The sequence below is a fragment of the Dromaius novaehollandiae genome, chromosome 16 (assembly GCF_036370855.1).
Source record: "Dromaius novaehollandiae isolate bDroNov1 chromosome 16, bDroNov1.hap1, whole genome shotgun sequence".
Lineage (NCBI taxonomy): Eukaryota > Metazoa > Chordata > Aves > Casuariiformes > Dromaiidae > Dromaius > Dromaius novaehollandiae.
In genome coordinates, this window is record NC_088113.1 from 18,058,363 (window position 1) to 18,072,536 (window position 14,174).

Sequence of the window (14,174 nt, forward strand, 5' to 3'; positions counted from 1 at the left end):
AAGATGGATCTTATTTTATTAACTAAGACAGTGAATAAACATGAGATTCATATGCATCCTGAAAGTTTTTGCTAGGGGCAGGGAGGTGAGCCTCAACCCTTCAGTCTGGAAGGCATTTCTTCCATCAGTCCTTCCAAGAGCTCTCCTAAAGGTCTCCAAGAGCAACTTCCATTACTATTTTCATGTAAATGAAAATAAAACGGAGGCTAGAGACTAACAAGAAGGAAGACTTAAGAGCATTGTGCCAGGCCAGGTACTATATTTGCGTTCAACGATGTTGAACCCAGAACCCAGCCCAGACCTATCAAAAATTATTAGGAATTTAATATTAGTTAACAAGGAACCAGTTTGCTTAAAACAAAACGCACAAAAGGGATCGACCTGCTCATGCAAGTTGGGCATTCAGCCGCGTACCAGAACCTGCAAGCTTGGCACTCATAAGCTCACCAGCTGGCCCAACAAGGGGCCAGGAGAAACGGTAGCTTTGACAGATCCCACTGTAACTACTAGAAAACCGAGAAACTCTTCTCAAGATGCAAGGTAAGCTGTCAACCTGCTCCTTTGCCTAGACACATCTCTCGCCGAGGCTATGAAAGGCTCCTTCAGACTAGCCCTGAGAACTCAATTCTCAATCCCTTTCATTTCCTTTCTCTCTATTTTCATAAGCAACCAATGAATGCAACTTTTTTTTCTTTTTTTTTTTTAAATAAAGTCTAAAGTGACCTGCATTTTAAGTGTGCTGCTTGGTAGCAGTAGCAGCCTGGAGCTCTGCAAGGGAGGAGGTTTCTCCTCTCCCCGGGTGACCGAGGTGAGCGGAGGTAGCCGTTTCCCGCGGGTGGCCGGGACGGAGGGGAGGCTGCGTGCCCTCTGGGAGCAGTGCCGCAGCGGGGCCGTGCAGCATCCTCACGAGGCTGGGTCCGAGCACTGCCAGACACAGCTCTGCCAGACCTAACTTACCCCTGAAGTAGAGGCTTTCAGACATAAATCCTGTTCCTGACTAGGATGAGAAGTAAATACCTCTGGGGGTGTAAACCAAAACTCTGCAAAGCTTCGGTCCAAAGTTCTGCTGTTCTCCAGTGTCACCAGGGCCAGGAATCTCGGGGGGGTGGGGGGACGCTATCCACCACCTTCTCGCTGTGGTAATTAACCCCAGGCAAGCACTGGCACGAAGCTCCTGCTCTTGCATGATTTGCAAGCATTCCTCTCCGCAGCATTTATCCTAAAGCACCAGCTATCCATAAACATCTCTGGAAAGGGCTGGCCTGGGTTCACCTTCATGCAAGGAAGATGTCAGGCCCTGGCGGAAAGCCAGCCATTCATGTTTCTTTAAACCTCCTGATTTTTGTCAGCTCTGACTCAAACAACCTACTTGGAAAAAAAAAAAAAAGAAAAAAGCTTCCATCACACCCTTTCCTCCCCTCCACCCACTGTGGCTCTTAATCACAACAGGATCACGGAGGACAATTGCTGTGGTGGCGGTGAGTCACGGTCCCCTGTCCCTCTGCTTGGCGTGCACAGCCCCTGTGCAGCAGGGGCCCCAGCCACCAGATGCTGCCCCGTTTTCCAGCTGACCTGGAGGCTCCAGGCAGGAAAGGGAAGACCTTGGAGCTAAGCAGCGGAATGGGCTCAGGAGCCTCGCAGTCCCACCACGGGCCATCGCCCTTCGAGCTGGCCAGAACAGGATGACCTGATCTGAGGACAAGTTCGGATTATCCAGCAACACCACAACACAGAGGATTGCCCTCTCACGGGGACGGCATCCTCCAATTCCTCCACCCCGGGAAACCTGAACCGTGCTCCAACATGGTGCCTTGACATTGTATTTTGACTCTCCAGACCCGTGGAGTGACCCAATCTCTCATCCTAAATTATAAATACACTAAATCTTTAAGCACAAGATCTCCTAAGATCACTAAATTTCCTCCTTGGAGTTGTTTGCCTTATTTCTAGCTCCCAGATCATGGTATGACATGGGAACTCCAGGTGACTTTTCCTCCTTTTCCACTTTTTCACCCTAACCATTCTGAAAAGCAAAACTGCCCCTCGCCAAGGAGGCAGGAGCAGCTGCAGCCCCGGCGGGAGCCGTTCAGACCGATCCCCCCCACCGGCAGATAATCGGCACAACCTCCTCCCGTCCGACGCTGGGAGCTCTGATCCGCCCTGCCAATGAAGCCGTTAAGATTAAGCCACCGCTGGCACTGAGATGACATGACGCGAGTATGCAATGCACTCGCGCCAGCTGGGTGGCCGGCCCGAGCGGTTTGCTAAACTGCTGTTTGCTGGCTGCAAACGATATTCCTCCCTCTCTCCTTCCCAGAGGATTTTAACATCCCGGTGAGGAGAGCAAGCTTTCAGCCAGCAGCAAAGACCAACACGCTGCTTCCTTAATCTCTCCCCGTTGCCACAGCCTTGCCACAAGCTAGAGCGACTTGGTTCTGGCTAGTAATTAAACAGTAACGACTCCAGAAGAAGCGGGGAAGCACGGCAACGGGCCCTTTGCACCACAGCATCCGTGCCAGCTGTCCTCCAGCATCGGCACTCACGGCACTAGTAATGACCCCAAAGGGACGAGAGCTTCTAGAGACCCTCAGCCCCTTCAATTAAATCTTAATTGGTCCAAGAGCTCCCTGGAGGGCTACGTGGGAAAGGAGAGGCCTTGTTTGCCAGCCAACCCCCTGCTCTCAGGCGTGCCTCCGAGGGTGTTACCTGCGCTGTTTCGCAGGTATCCAAGGAATTTCCAAACCTCGCTTCCAATTACAGCGGCCTGCTGCAGCACGGGCCCTGCAGACCCGGCCGGTCCGGAGAATTCCTGTCTTCACCTTCCTCCCTTTCAACCAGCCTCAGCTTCAAAAGGAGGAAACTAGGGATTCGGTAACGTTTCACCTTGTTTCTACTGCCTGACCCACCGAAACAAAAGAGGGAAAAGCAGAGAAGTGGCTCCCATCAGGAGTCTCAGCAGGTTCTTACACATGCCCCTATTGCATGTAATTGCTACAAAGAGGAAGCTGCTAAAAGTGGGCTGAAGCTTAAGGCTTGTGCTCCTGTTGGGACAAGCTGGGCAACCACATACTTTGCAAAGGCAGGAGGGAACCAGAGGGATCTACAAGCCCAGCGGACGAGGCAACCACGACCAGCACCACACGTACAGCTTCTGCTACCGACCTTGCTGGAACGAGGGTGCAATCCCCCCGCTCCGGGCTACGAGTGAGCACATGCAGAAGCTGGGGAGAGGAGGGTGGAAAACAGAAGGTAACCTTATGCCAGCACACTTTTAGCAGTATTCCAGCCCCCCAATATTATTCCAGGCACTGGCTCCCAGCTCTGAAGGCTGCAAACCCCCAGGAAAGCCAGACTTCAGCAGCTTGCGAGCATGTCACAGTGGTTAACGCTGGCCTGAAGCCAGAAGATCTACATAAGGAATCACAAATAGGAGGGGAAGACTGCAAGGTAAGTTGGCCTTTGAAGACCCCCTTCCAGACTAGCAGCGAGCAACCGGAGCAAGCTGTGCCGTGGGCTGGCCCTGGTCAGGGGAGGGAGCGCGAACGATCCACCCACCCAGCCAACTCCTGCTAGTCAGGAGGTTTCCAAGAAGCACAACAGATGCCACCCACTTGGGTTACCGGGATCAGCCCGCTGCCTCCAGCGCCGGGAGGCCTGGCCCACGGAGCGACTACACCATGCACATCGTGCCCAGGGCACCGGGGGACATTTTGCTGGTGCTGCGCGTAGCACGGCTTTAGACAGCTGGCACTCACGGGACACAACGCGTTTATGGAGAGCGCTGAGAGGATCCAAGCGACTGCTACAGCTGGGCAGGGAGCGGATCAGAGAGGATCTTGGGGACTAAAACGTTTGAGACACCTAGCAGAAGGGTATAGCCATCAATACGTCCCAGATCTGCAGAGATGCTCAGATCCCTTACAAACAAGGATTGCAAACGAGCCTTAACCCAGGGCGAGAGGGTAAAAGCTATCTGCAAAGCTAGTGCCAAGCTTCAGCGCCCACCCAGACCTGAACTCAGGGCAACCTGAGGAAGCTCCCAAATGAAGTCACACCCCGAAAGGCTGCCTGAGCGACGAAGCAGCCACGCTGCCCGGGGGTGACCCGTGCTCGGCCCCCGGTGCCGCACGGCTGCTGGCAGAGCCCAGGGAAGCGCGGCAGAGGGGAGGAACGCCTATCCCTGCCGCTCCCGGGGTGCTCCAGCAGCTAACTGCTAAACTGGCATAAGGAGACTCAGAGCGAGTGTCCCAAATTGTGAATTCCAAGGCCTGAACTGCTCCCAGCCTCCTCCGCCCACCCTGTGCCAGCAGCCGGGCAGCTGGGGCTACTGGCCAGCAGCCTTGGGCCTGGCTTTGGGTCAGATCCGTCTGCTCTCCCCTGGGGGATGCTCCGTCCCCCCTTCTCTGGGTCCCATTTGCTGATGCCCTGCAATGCGCTGGGTCTAATTAAATACTGAACATAAGTATTGAGTACGTTGCTGCGCGGCACCGTGGGGAAAGGGGCACGTCCCGCGCTCCCTGCCCCGGCTGCCCCCAGGCCGAGGAGGTCCCCGATCCAAGCGGCCAGAGCAGCGGCCTCGGACCGAAAAGCAGACACACGTCCCGCAGCCTTTTAGGTTTCTCAATTATAACATCCTCCCGCCCCGGCAGCTTTCAGAACGGACATCTTTTCCGACACTTTTCCCTGTGCTGAGGAAGGTCCGAGAGAATAACACGGTTCGACGCTGAATAGGAGCTGCAGAGGAGGCGGCGGGGGCCGGTCGCCAGAGCTGCTACGATGTTAATGCTCTTTGACTTGCCAGCACTAGAGACCAAGGGTCCATTGTCATTCCCTTTTTTTTTTTTCCTTCTATTTTAAATGTGAAGACCTTCAGAATGGACTTGCTCTTTCAGAGCCCCAAGGATTTAAATGCACGAGTTAAAGTTTTACAGCGTAACCTTAAACTCCTCAGAGCTGCAGTTTGGATCTGGCAGCAACACGTTCTGGGGTGAAGCTCACCCATCCGGCTGCCCCTTCGGTAGCCGGGCGCTCGCTTCCCAACGGCACCTGCGTAGCACGGCAGGTTTTCATGAGCGGTGTTGCCTGACCCAACTTTTAGGGAGACCTTAAGCGTCAACAGTAAATAGCACAGACTGTATTTAAGACAGACCAAAGCGTTTTCTCCCCGAGCCTCCTACCCTGTCATTAAACGAGAGGGTTTGGTCTCGCCCCTTGAGCAAGGATCACTGGAGCACTTTGGAAGCAGAGAGGTGCAGGTCCTTGCCAGCATGGCCTACAGCATCACCGAAAAGGACGGGGGTTACCTGTCCAAGGTCCAGGGTGACGTTGACTTGGTTGAACTCCAGCCCCCTGGAGAGAGGGGGGCTCTGCCACCAGCGCTCGGTCCCATCGATGGCATTGGTTATGGGATGAGCCTTGTTGCTGTTTGCAGAGGAGCAGATGTCGCAGTACTGGCCCTGTTGGAAAGAACAAAAACAGCGTTTAACTGCAGCCAGAAAAACACACCACAAAGCAGTGGTACCCTCCAACCTGCATCTACAAGTATTGGGAGAAAGAGCCCGACTACCTGGGTGAGAAAGTCTAGCAGGAACACAGACACAAAGCAGACGGTACCGGAGCAATTCAGAAAATACAGGATCCAAGCCTGATGGTGCAAACTGATACATCAACTTTTTGTATGCACCAATTTAGAGCAGGGACTGAAAATGGACCAGGGAAGAGCTTGGAGGAAAAAAAGACAACCCCCCCCAAAAAACCACACTAACGTAGAATTTGGACTGCCTGCCTGCATGTCAGATATGCACCGAGCGCTGGGGTAGAGGGACCTGGACAGAAAGTGGGTGCCAGATGCAAAAGAGCAGGCAGCAGGGAGGCCAGGCCCCTCTTTGCTGACCCCAGGGTAAGAGGCTGCACTGCCGCGGGGAGCGAGCGGCCCGAGCTCCAGGGCCATCAGCCTTCGGCTTCTCTACGGAGGCTGCCGGCCTTGCAGATACCCCCGAGATCCTGAGCTGGATCCTGACCATTCCCGGGCGAGGATGGACACAGACTGGCAGTTCTTCTATTCATCTCACAGCCCTCTGGTGCTTGTCAGCCTATTCATTTCACAAGTATAGTCCTTTCAACTACATTTTCATGCTTAACAGTCTAGCAGCCAAGTCCCCTTTTTGCTGGGGATGCTACAATGCGAGGCCGGGAAGGGACAGCCCCTGCTGTCAGCTGCCCGGGCACCTAGCTGCAAGCAAACCCACGAGATCTTTTCTGTCTTGCTTTAGCGGTGCAGGCTGCTTTGTCAGCTCCCTGGACACGCTGCCAGAGAAAACAGCTCTGCAACTTCAGCAGCACCTCCCTGGCAGGATCAGACAAAGGCCCGAGCTGCTACGGCTAGTTCTTTCTTTCCCATTTAATCCACAAATGGATTTTACCAACTCTCAATAGAGCCTGCAAATATCCCCCAAATTGTCAAGTTGTGTGTTTTGTGGAGCCTCTGCTCCGTCACTTGAATTGCTGCCACAAGCATCCCACAAGGGAACTCTGTTACAGGCAGTTTTCCTTCAAAAGGTGCAGTTATCCTGCCCTTCTCCATCCCAGCTGCAGCCAGCTTCAGTATTATACCAGGGCCGTGGTCCGGAGACAGGGACAATCTACTCCCCTCTACTCCAGCTGCACCCCTACAAGGACCGGAGCAAGACAGAGATCCTGCAGAGCAACCGCTCGCGACTTTCCAGATGCCCCCAACACCGGAGGGCACCACAATCCCGAAGGAAATGGAGAATTCCCAGCATTCCTCCCCACAGCTGGCGGTGTATTATTTGCAGCCAATTATGCAACGCGAATTGTTCCGAACAAGCACACCTTTTAACTAACTCGGCTAGAGATAGGAAACCAGCAGCCAGGCAAGCACAGGGCCAAAGGACGGGTACAGCCCCCCTGCCCGCGCGGCGAGCTCCCGCTGCGCCCAGAGGGCCAGGGCACAGCCCCCTTAAAAGCCCTGTGAGGGAGGAAAGACGCTCACCAAATAAAACTGACCCACCGAAGAGCAAGCCTTTGAAGGGAACCGGTGCAACAGGTTGCATGGAGACTTCTACTGCACTATATAAATCGGGGGGGCAGGAGGGGAGGTGGGGAAAAGAAAGCCAAGATTACAAAATGGGGATAAGATGCTTTCGCACTTTAAATTCGTGCTACAGAACTAAGGACAATTTTGAACCAAAGTTCATGCTGACGTACAACAGGCATTTCAGGTTTTATGAGAGGGGACTGAAAATTAGGGTAAGCTACCAGGCACCTGCAACGCCGACGTTCCCCTCCCCGCTGCCGCACGGCTCGCGGGCGCTGGCTGTTGCGGCTGGGACCGGGACAGCGGCGAGCTGAGCTTGCCGTCGGAGGTGCGACCGGACCCTCGGACACACCGGCTCCAGGGGCAGGCAGAGTTTCAGTAGGGCTGAGCATAAACATGCAAGAGTCATTTCCAGCTTTGTCCCGCTTCATCTGGCCTCGCCGTGACCCAGCATCACTTCTCCTAACCTAATTTATCAGAAAACCGCAGGGAGCGTGACCCAGCCCCGGCCGCTTGGGATATGGTGAACAGGGTGGGAAACAGAGGGGGAAGAGTAATATTTTGGACAGGAAAAGTCCACGTTTGTGACCCACCAGCAGGGCTGGCCTCGCAGAGCGGGCAGCTGCCTACACAAACTCGGGCAGGTGCTATTGCACTAGGCATCTTTTTTGCGGCAACTCTAACTTGTTCTAAAATTGCTTGTTTTCTGCTGCAGTTAAACCACCAATGTCAAATGCTTTCACATATATAAACACGGACGAGACACGTATGGAGAGGAACAGCCACAATTGTCCCCTTTCAGCTGGTCACCCGAGCCATCAGAGATCCAACCACGCAGAGCCCGAGAGACGGGATAGAGAAACACGGGACCAAAAGCACCGCTAGTCACTTAGGACTAGAGGAAATCAAAAGAAAACACCACTTAATTCAGAGACATTCAGGTAAAGGACAAACTCAGACCTCATCTGCCCCAAAACCACCCGGGACGGCGAGAGGGAAAGACCTCCGGGAAGCGCTGATGCTGCTCGGGCGAACCTCAGCTCAGCGAGGTGGTCAAACGCGCAGACAAGCGTTTTGCAGCAGCGGGACTTAGATGAAGATAGGATTAAATGAAAGCAAGAGATACACGGATTGGAAGTCAGTGAGGCTTGCTGCACTTTTTTAAACCCTAAATCCACCTCGCAAGGCAGCCAGCCACAAGCGCCTTCAACGCAAGCGCGATCAGAAGACGACCCAAGCCTCTAGTCTCCCTTTTGCCTCGACTCCCCGAAATCCGTCAAACGCGGTTCGCGCCAGCGGGCCGAGGGAAGGCAGCCGCCCCGCGAGACCCCCTCGGCGTCGACGGGCCTCCACCGTCGCAGCCCGCGAGGCCTCCTGCGGCCAGAGCGCTGCCTCCCGCCGGGGAGCCCCGCGCGGAGCCGGGGAAACTCCCGGACGAGGCTTCCAGCCTTCCCACAAGCCGTGCCAAAAACGCGGCAAGCGCCTGCAGGGCTGCACCGCTTCTGAAGGCGTAACGATCCCTCACGTTTTAAGGATACCGCACTTCAAGGTCCGCGGGCTGCCTTTTCTGAAAGGCTACTACGGCGTGGAGCCAAACCCAGCAGAAAGCACGAGAACGGCGGAGCTCATCGCTTAGGTGGCTGTACTGATGCTCGCGCCAGGCGCCCGTCCAGGCAGTCCCTGCGGTGCCGGGGGCATTCGCGACGGCGGCGGTGCTGGGGCGTTTTGTCCGGCGAGGCAGGACCGCGGCGGGCACCCCGTGGCTGCCGGCTGCTCCGAACAACCTGCCGCTGCTGCTCCGGCTCGGCAGAGCCGACACGTTTGCTTGCAACCGCACACAGCAAGGAAGGGTAAAGAAGTAGCCGCTACTATGTTTTAACATGATAACGTTGCTCTAGATGCAACAAATAGGTCCCTATGGTCTCCCGCTACTACTACTTAAAGCCGAGCTTACTCAAGCCACGTTATTTTACAGTGTAGCAAACTGAAACAGATCCCTTAACTTCGAAAAGTGGCAAAACTCAGAGAAGCCTCTGCGGGCTTCCCCCCCGCCCCGCTCCTGTTACATCTTTAACAATTTCCACTACAAACAGGGCAAAACCCCACGTCGCAACCACACGACAGCCAGGAACCTGCAAATAGCCTGACACCAGCGTGGCCGGAATAAGCGAAATGCTTCTAAAGCTGATCTTAAAACAAAGCCGCCCCTTTGAAAGGCCAAGAAAGGCTGCGGATCCGAGAGGGTGATAGTTTTCCCCGCTCTCCCTTTCCTCGCTAATACATAGAGCACAGGCGATCAATCCTATTGCTGCATCGCAGCAGGTGAACGGGCGCTGCGCGCCGCAGAAGGGACGGCAGAAACCCGGGCCGGCGGCTCGGGGCTCCCCGCCAGCTGCTGAGCTGCCCCGCGCCGCAGCAACAGCGCAAACCACAGCCGCTGCTCCGCGGCAGGGCGGCGGGTCCGGGGTCCCTGCAACCAAGCCAGCGTTTTACAGCCCCGTTGCGATCGCGCTTCCCTCTTTCCAGGGGGGCCGGAGCTGCTAAACCGCACGGCGGGTTTTCCCATCCGCAGCGCCGGCTGTGAGCTCCGCGGGGCCGCTGCGACGCCGGGAAAGCGCCCCGACGGCCGCTCTCCGCCTCGCTCCTCCCAGCACCGCCGGGGCCGAGACCTGCCAGCGCCGGACGCGAGCACCTTTACCGGCCCGGTTCCCCGCCCGGCGCCGGGACCGGGTGTCCGCATAAACCCGACCCCTCCAAAACCGCCGCCGGGGCGCGGCCGCGGCGAGGCTCGAGGGCAGCGCGCACGTGCGTCCCGGGCCCCGCGCCGGCCCTCGGGGGGGCTCGGACCCCCTCCACCCCCCCCCTCCCCCGGGGCAGGGAAGCGGCTTGGATACCTGCACCCGGACCCCCCCCCCCCCCGGGGCAGGGAAGCGGCTTGGATACCTGCACCCGGACCCCCCCCCCCCCCGGGGCAGGGAAGCGGCTTGGATACCTGCACCCGGACCCCCCCCCGGGGCAGGGAAGCGGCTTGGATACCTGCACCCGGACCCCCCCCCGGGGCAGGGAAGCGGCTTGGATACCTGCACCCGGACCCCCCCCCGGGGCAGGGAAGCGGCTTGGATACCTGCACCCGGACCCCCCCCCCCCCCCCCGGGGCAGGGAAGCGGCTTGGATACCTGCACCCGGCCCCCCCCCCCCCCGGGGCAAAGCGGGGGGGACGCGCGGCCCCTACCTGGATGGTCTGGCTGGGGTCCCCCCCCGCCACCGGGCCGCCCACCAGCTTGCAGTAGAGGTCCTCCACGGCGCGGCCGCCCGCCGCCTCCTCGCCGCAGGTGGCGGTGGCGGCGATGCGGGTGCCCTCGGCCAGGTTGAAGTAGGGCGGGTGCAGGCTGTGCCCGTTCACGTCGCCGGGGAAGGAGGCGGCCGGGCGGGCGGCGGCGGCGGGAGGCGGCAGCAGCGGCAGCAGGAGCAGCAGGGCCGGCCACGCTCCGCCGCGCTCCGCCGCCCTCGCCATCTTCACCGGCGCTGCACGCCGAGGCGAGGAGGAGGAGGAGGCAGGGGAGGAAGTCAGGAGCTGCCCCCCCGCCGCGGGGGGCCCGGCGCGCCGCGCGCTGCGCCGCGACATCGGCATCAGCCTCCCCCGGCCCCGCCGCCGCCACCGACCGCCGCCTCGCCCCGGCCCCGGCCCGGCCCGGCCCCGGCGAGCGCCTTGTGCCCGCGGCGGGAGGGGAGGGGAGGGGCCGCCGCCACCGCGCTGCGCCCGCCGCCGCCTTAACCCCTTCGCGGCGGCCCCGCAGCCCCCGCCCGCCGGGGGGGGGGGGGGGGGTGGAACAAGCCCAACGCCTTTAAAAAAATATATATAATAATAATAATAACAACCGGCAAGAAAAGGATGGGAGCCGCCGCGAAACAACGCGCCCATTGTCTCCGCGGCGCTGCGCTGCCTCGGTGCGGCTCGCCGGGGTTTCGGGACGTTAAACGCCATTAACCAATAGGTTGGTTTATCGGCAGGAAAAGCTCGCTCTATTACTAATTAACGAGGCGCTGAAAGGCCCCACAAAAAAGCCGAGCGGCTTTTCTCGCGGTAGGCTGCTTGTTTGCACCGCGTTTCGGGAGCGAGGAGTCGCTTCCACTCGCTGCTGGCCCTTCCGGAGGGCTCTGCTCTCTCACCCGAGGGGGAAAAGCAGCAGAGCAGCAACCCCCCGCCTGCCCGTCCCGCTGCTACCCCAGCGAGCCGCCTCTGCTACCCCAGCGAGCCACGGCAAGGGGATGGCAAAAGCACGGAGGCATCGTCAGGTCTCCCTGCGCTACCTGGGACGATGTCCTAAAGGCAAGAAACTGCACGAATTGCAAGAAGTTACATGCAGCTGTACATAAGTGAACTCAGCAAAATGCTACTTGGCTTTTCTAGCACACAAAGGCCTTTATAAATCCAAGAATTGAGTGATACATGTTATTAAAGAAAATGATGTGCCTGAAGTGGCCAACACTGTTCTTTTAAACGAAGAAGATAAATGATAGAGACAAACTGGGATCAGGTCTAGAGTCCATACGGTTGGATTGCTGAAGTATTGAACCCAACGGGAAGCAAAACAAGCTCTTAAGCACGCCTGAGCCTTTGCAGTCTGCTGCTGAGCGTTGGCCTGTTACCTCACCTCATCCTCCCTGCTTCTCTTCTGTGGACAGTCTAGGAGGAAACAACCCTCTCGGAAAGGGTACTGTCTTAAATAAGGAAAGCTTTTTTAAAACAGAAGAGGAAAGTCATTGGTGCCTAGTTCAAATAGGTAGCTAGCAGCGCTGCACGCGTGCACCCGCTGGCAGGTACCTGGCAGGCCATGCAGCTGCTCCCCTTCCAGCAGGAGCCCTACCAGGGCTTTCCAGGGCCTTCGAAAGATCCTTTTCCCCCTATCCAAAGCACCGTACGTCACCTACGACACAGCGATATACTGCAAGATTACCGTATCGCGAGTGCGGAGCCGCAGTTGCCGCAATGCCCTTTGCTGCAGCCGGTCCGACACCTGCAGCACGTCACCCCGGGGCTGCGTGGAGAAGCCGGTGGGTCCCACGTGGCAAGGTGGGGACACCCAACCCGCCTGCCACCGGGCCCCTGGAGAAAGCGCAGCAGCCACCTTCGAACACACTTGTGCTCTGCACTAATCGTTAACCAACATGTTTATGTGCGGGAGACCAAAACTCCACAGGACAGGAAGTAAAACTTCCTTAAACTTTATCAAATGCCACACTTAATTAGCTGCTTATACCCCATGGTATCTGTGAATACATAAAAAGAATTAACAATGAAAACAGGGCACAGATTAGGAAAGCAACTTTCTTCTACCCCCACAAGAGTTATGCGGCAAAACACTCGGGCCAGTCTAATATCTCTAATCCCTCTAGTGGCAACGTTGTGGCACATAATTAATCACCCTTCCAAAATGCAATTAAGGAAAGCGAACAACCCATGCAGAGTGAAATCACAGCAAACACGTGGGCTTTGTGGCACAGGATCAGCAGCACCAGGCAGAAAAACGACCTTTCGGCAGTCTGCGCCGGCCTCCTGGTAACCGCGGAGCTATTTCACAAAGATAGTTTTAAAGACTGAAAACATATTTAGGCCGTCTTATTTTAGGGTATCTAAAGTTTTCAGAGACGCAATGGAAAGAGTCTGAAGACATACAGTTCTGAGTTTTGGTGTTTTTTCTTTCCTTTTCCAGCATAGAAATCACAAAAAGAAAGGGGCAGAGGGCTTATAACATAGTTGAACATCCCATTTTGAGGTTAATCAAAAAATTTAGGTTAGCTGCCTGAGCTCCTATTCTGCAGCCATCCCAACCACACTTAGGAAAACAAGACGTGTGCTAACCCGGACCTGACACGGTCCCATCTGGCAGCATCTCCTCTGAGAGTCACCAGCGGCAAATATTCTGGGTGAAACCCACTTGCAGGCAGAGGAGGAACACTCTGTCCCCCCAAAGGTCTCTCATCTATAACAGCTACAAACCAGCTTGAATACTGAAGCCTTTCTTCCCTTTGAGAAGCTTTTTTTAAGCACTGACTGGATATTTATCATTCATGTTATTATCTACTCAAATCCTTTTCTTTGAATTTTACTAACGTCTTGAGCCCAGCAATGGTGCTTCTTGGCTTCATGAAGCTATTGCCTATAGCGAAGCACTCTCAAACAGGAGGTGTTGAAGCAGAAGAGACTTCTGTTTAAATCCAATCTACTACCAGCGAATGCAGAAAGAACTGCAAAAATCTAGCCCGTGGCAATCTCACCCAAATCTGTTCTCCGACCCTACGTGTAACAACACGATTTCAGCCACGCTGCCATCCATCTGCAGCCATTAAAGGCATCCGAGCTCCACGGAAGCTTTATTTTTGCCATAAGAAATGGCAAGCTCTTTAGACAAGCAAGGTGCAGAACGACAGCAGGGTTTTGGGAGGGTGGAGGGGCAGGAGGAGTTTCAAACAGATCTGAAAATAAATTTAATGTCTGGGCTCCCAAAGCCTTCCCTGATTAGGGAACTTGGTTGCTAAAGCAGAACAAAGATTCAGGAAATACCAGTCAACAGCTCTCCTGGCTATGCACCCTTTTAACCTACTGCAGAAGCGCCGGCAGTGTCCAAGTCCAACAGACAGAAACGAGGCCCGACGGGTATTTCAGTGCCGATGCTGAAAAGTTTGCTTGCTATAATTACCTTCTCAATTTTTTAAGTTGTCTATTACACAGAGAGAAGAGAGAAGATGCTCCTCCTTCTCGGAAAACCAACGCGCGGCCAACCAAAGCAGGACCATTGCCTTCCCGTGCAGTATCGAGGTCCTGCTACGTTCAGAGGGGACAGCAAAAGGCTGGTGCCTGAGCCAAGAGACGGAAGTCAGCACATGAGTTTTGTGCTATTGCATGGGGTCAGGAACACTTCATCTTAAGGAAGATTTAATTTCTTTTCTACCACCCTTATGCAAGTAGCACGGAGGAACATGTTTCCTGAGCTTTGGTCTGTGGTGACTGAAAAGTATGAAACGATGGCCATTTTCCTAAGCACATCATGTCTTGGCATAAGTGTGTCAAGAGCAGCTACTAGATGCTAAGAACTGGTTCCGCATGAGCTGGGCT

General features: G+C 55.9%; 1 protein-coding gene across 2 annotated transcripts in view; it reads right to left on the minus strand.

Moving 5' to 3' along the window:
• Positions 1-10,715, minus strand: part of LAMA5 (laminin subunit alpha 5) — an 88,129-nt gene extending 77,414 nt beyond the window's left edge. The window contains exons 1-2 of one of the 2 annotated variants that reach the window (XM_064521600.1): positions 10,290-10,715; positions 5,304-5,456 (exon numbers count right to left, since the gene is read on the minus strand). In XM_064521600.1, the coding sequence (XP_064377670.1) occupies positions 5,304-5,456; positions 10,290-10,688 (552 nt within the window). In that variant the 5' untranslated portion in view covers positions 10,689-10,715. The remainder of the gene's footprint in view (positions 1-5,303; positions 5,457-10,289) is intronic. The other variant, XM_064521599.1, reaches the window with a different exon arrangement.
• Between the last annotated feature and the right edge of the window lie 3,459 nt (positions 10,716-14,174).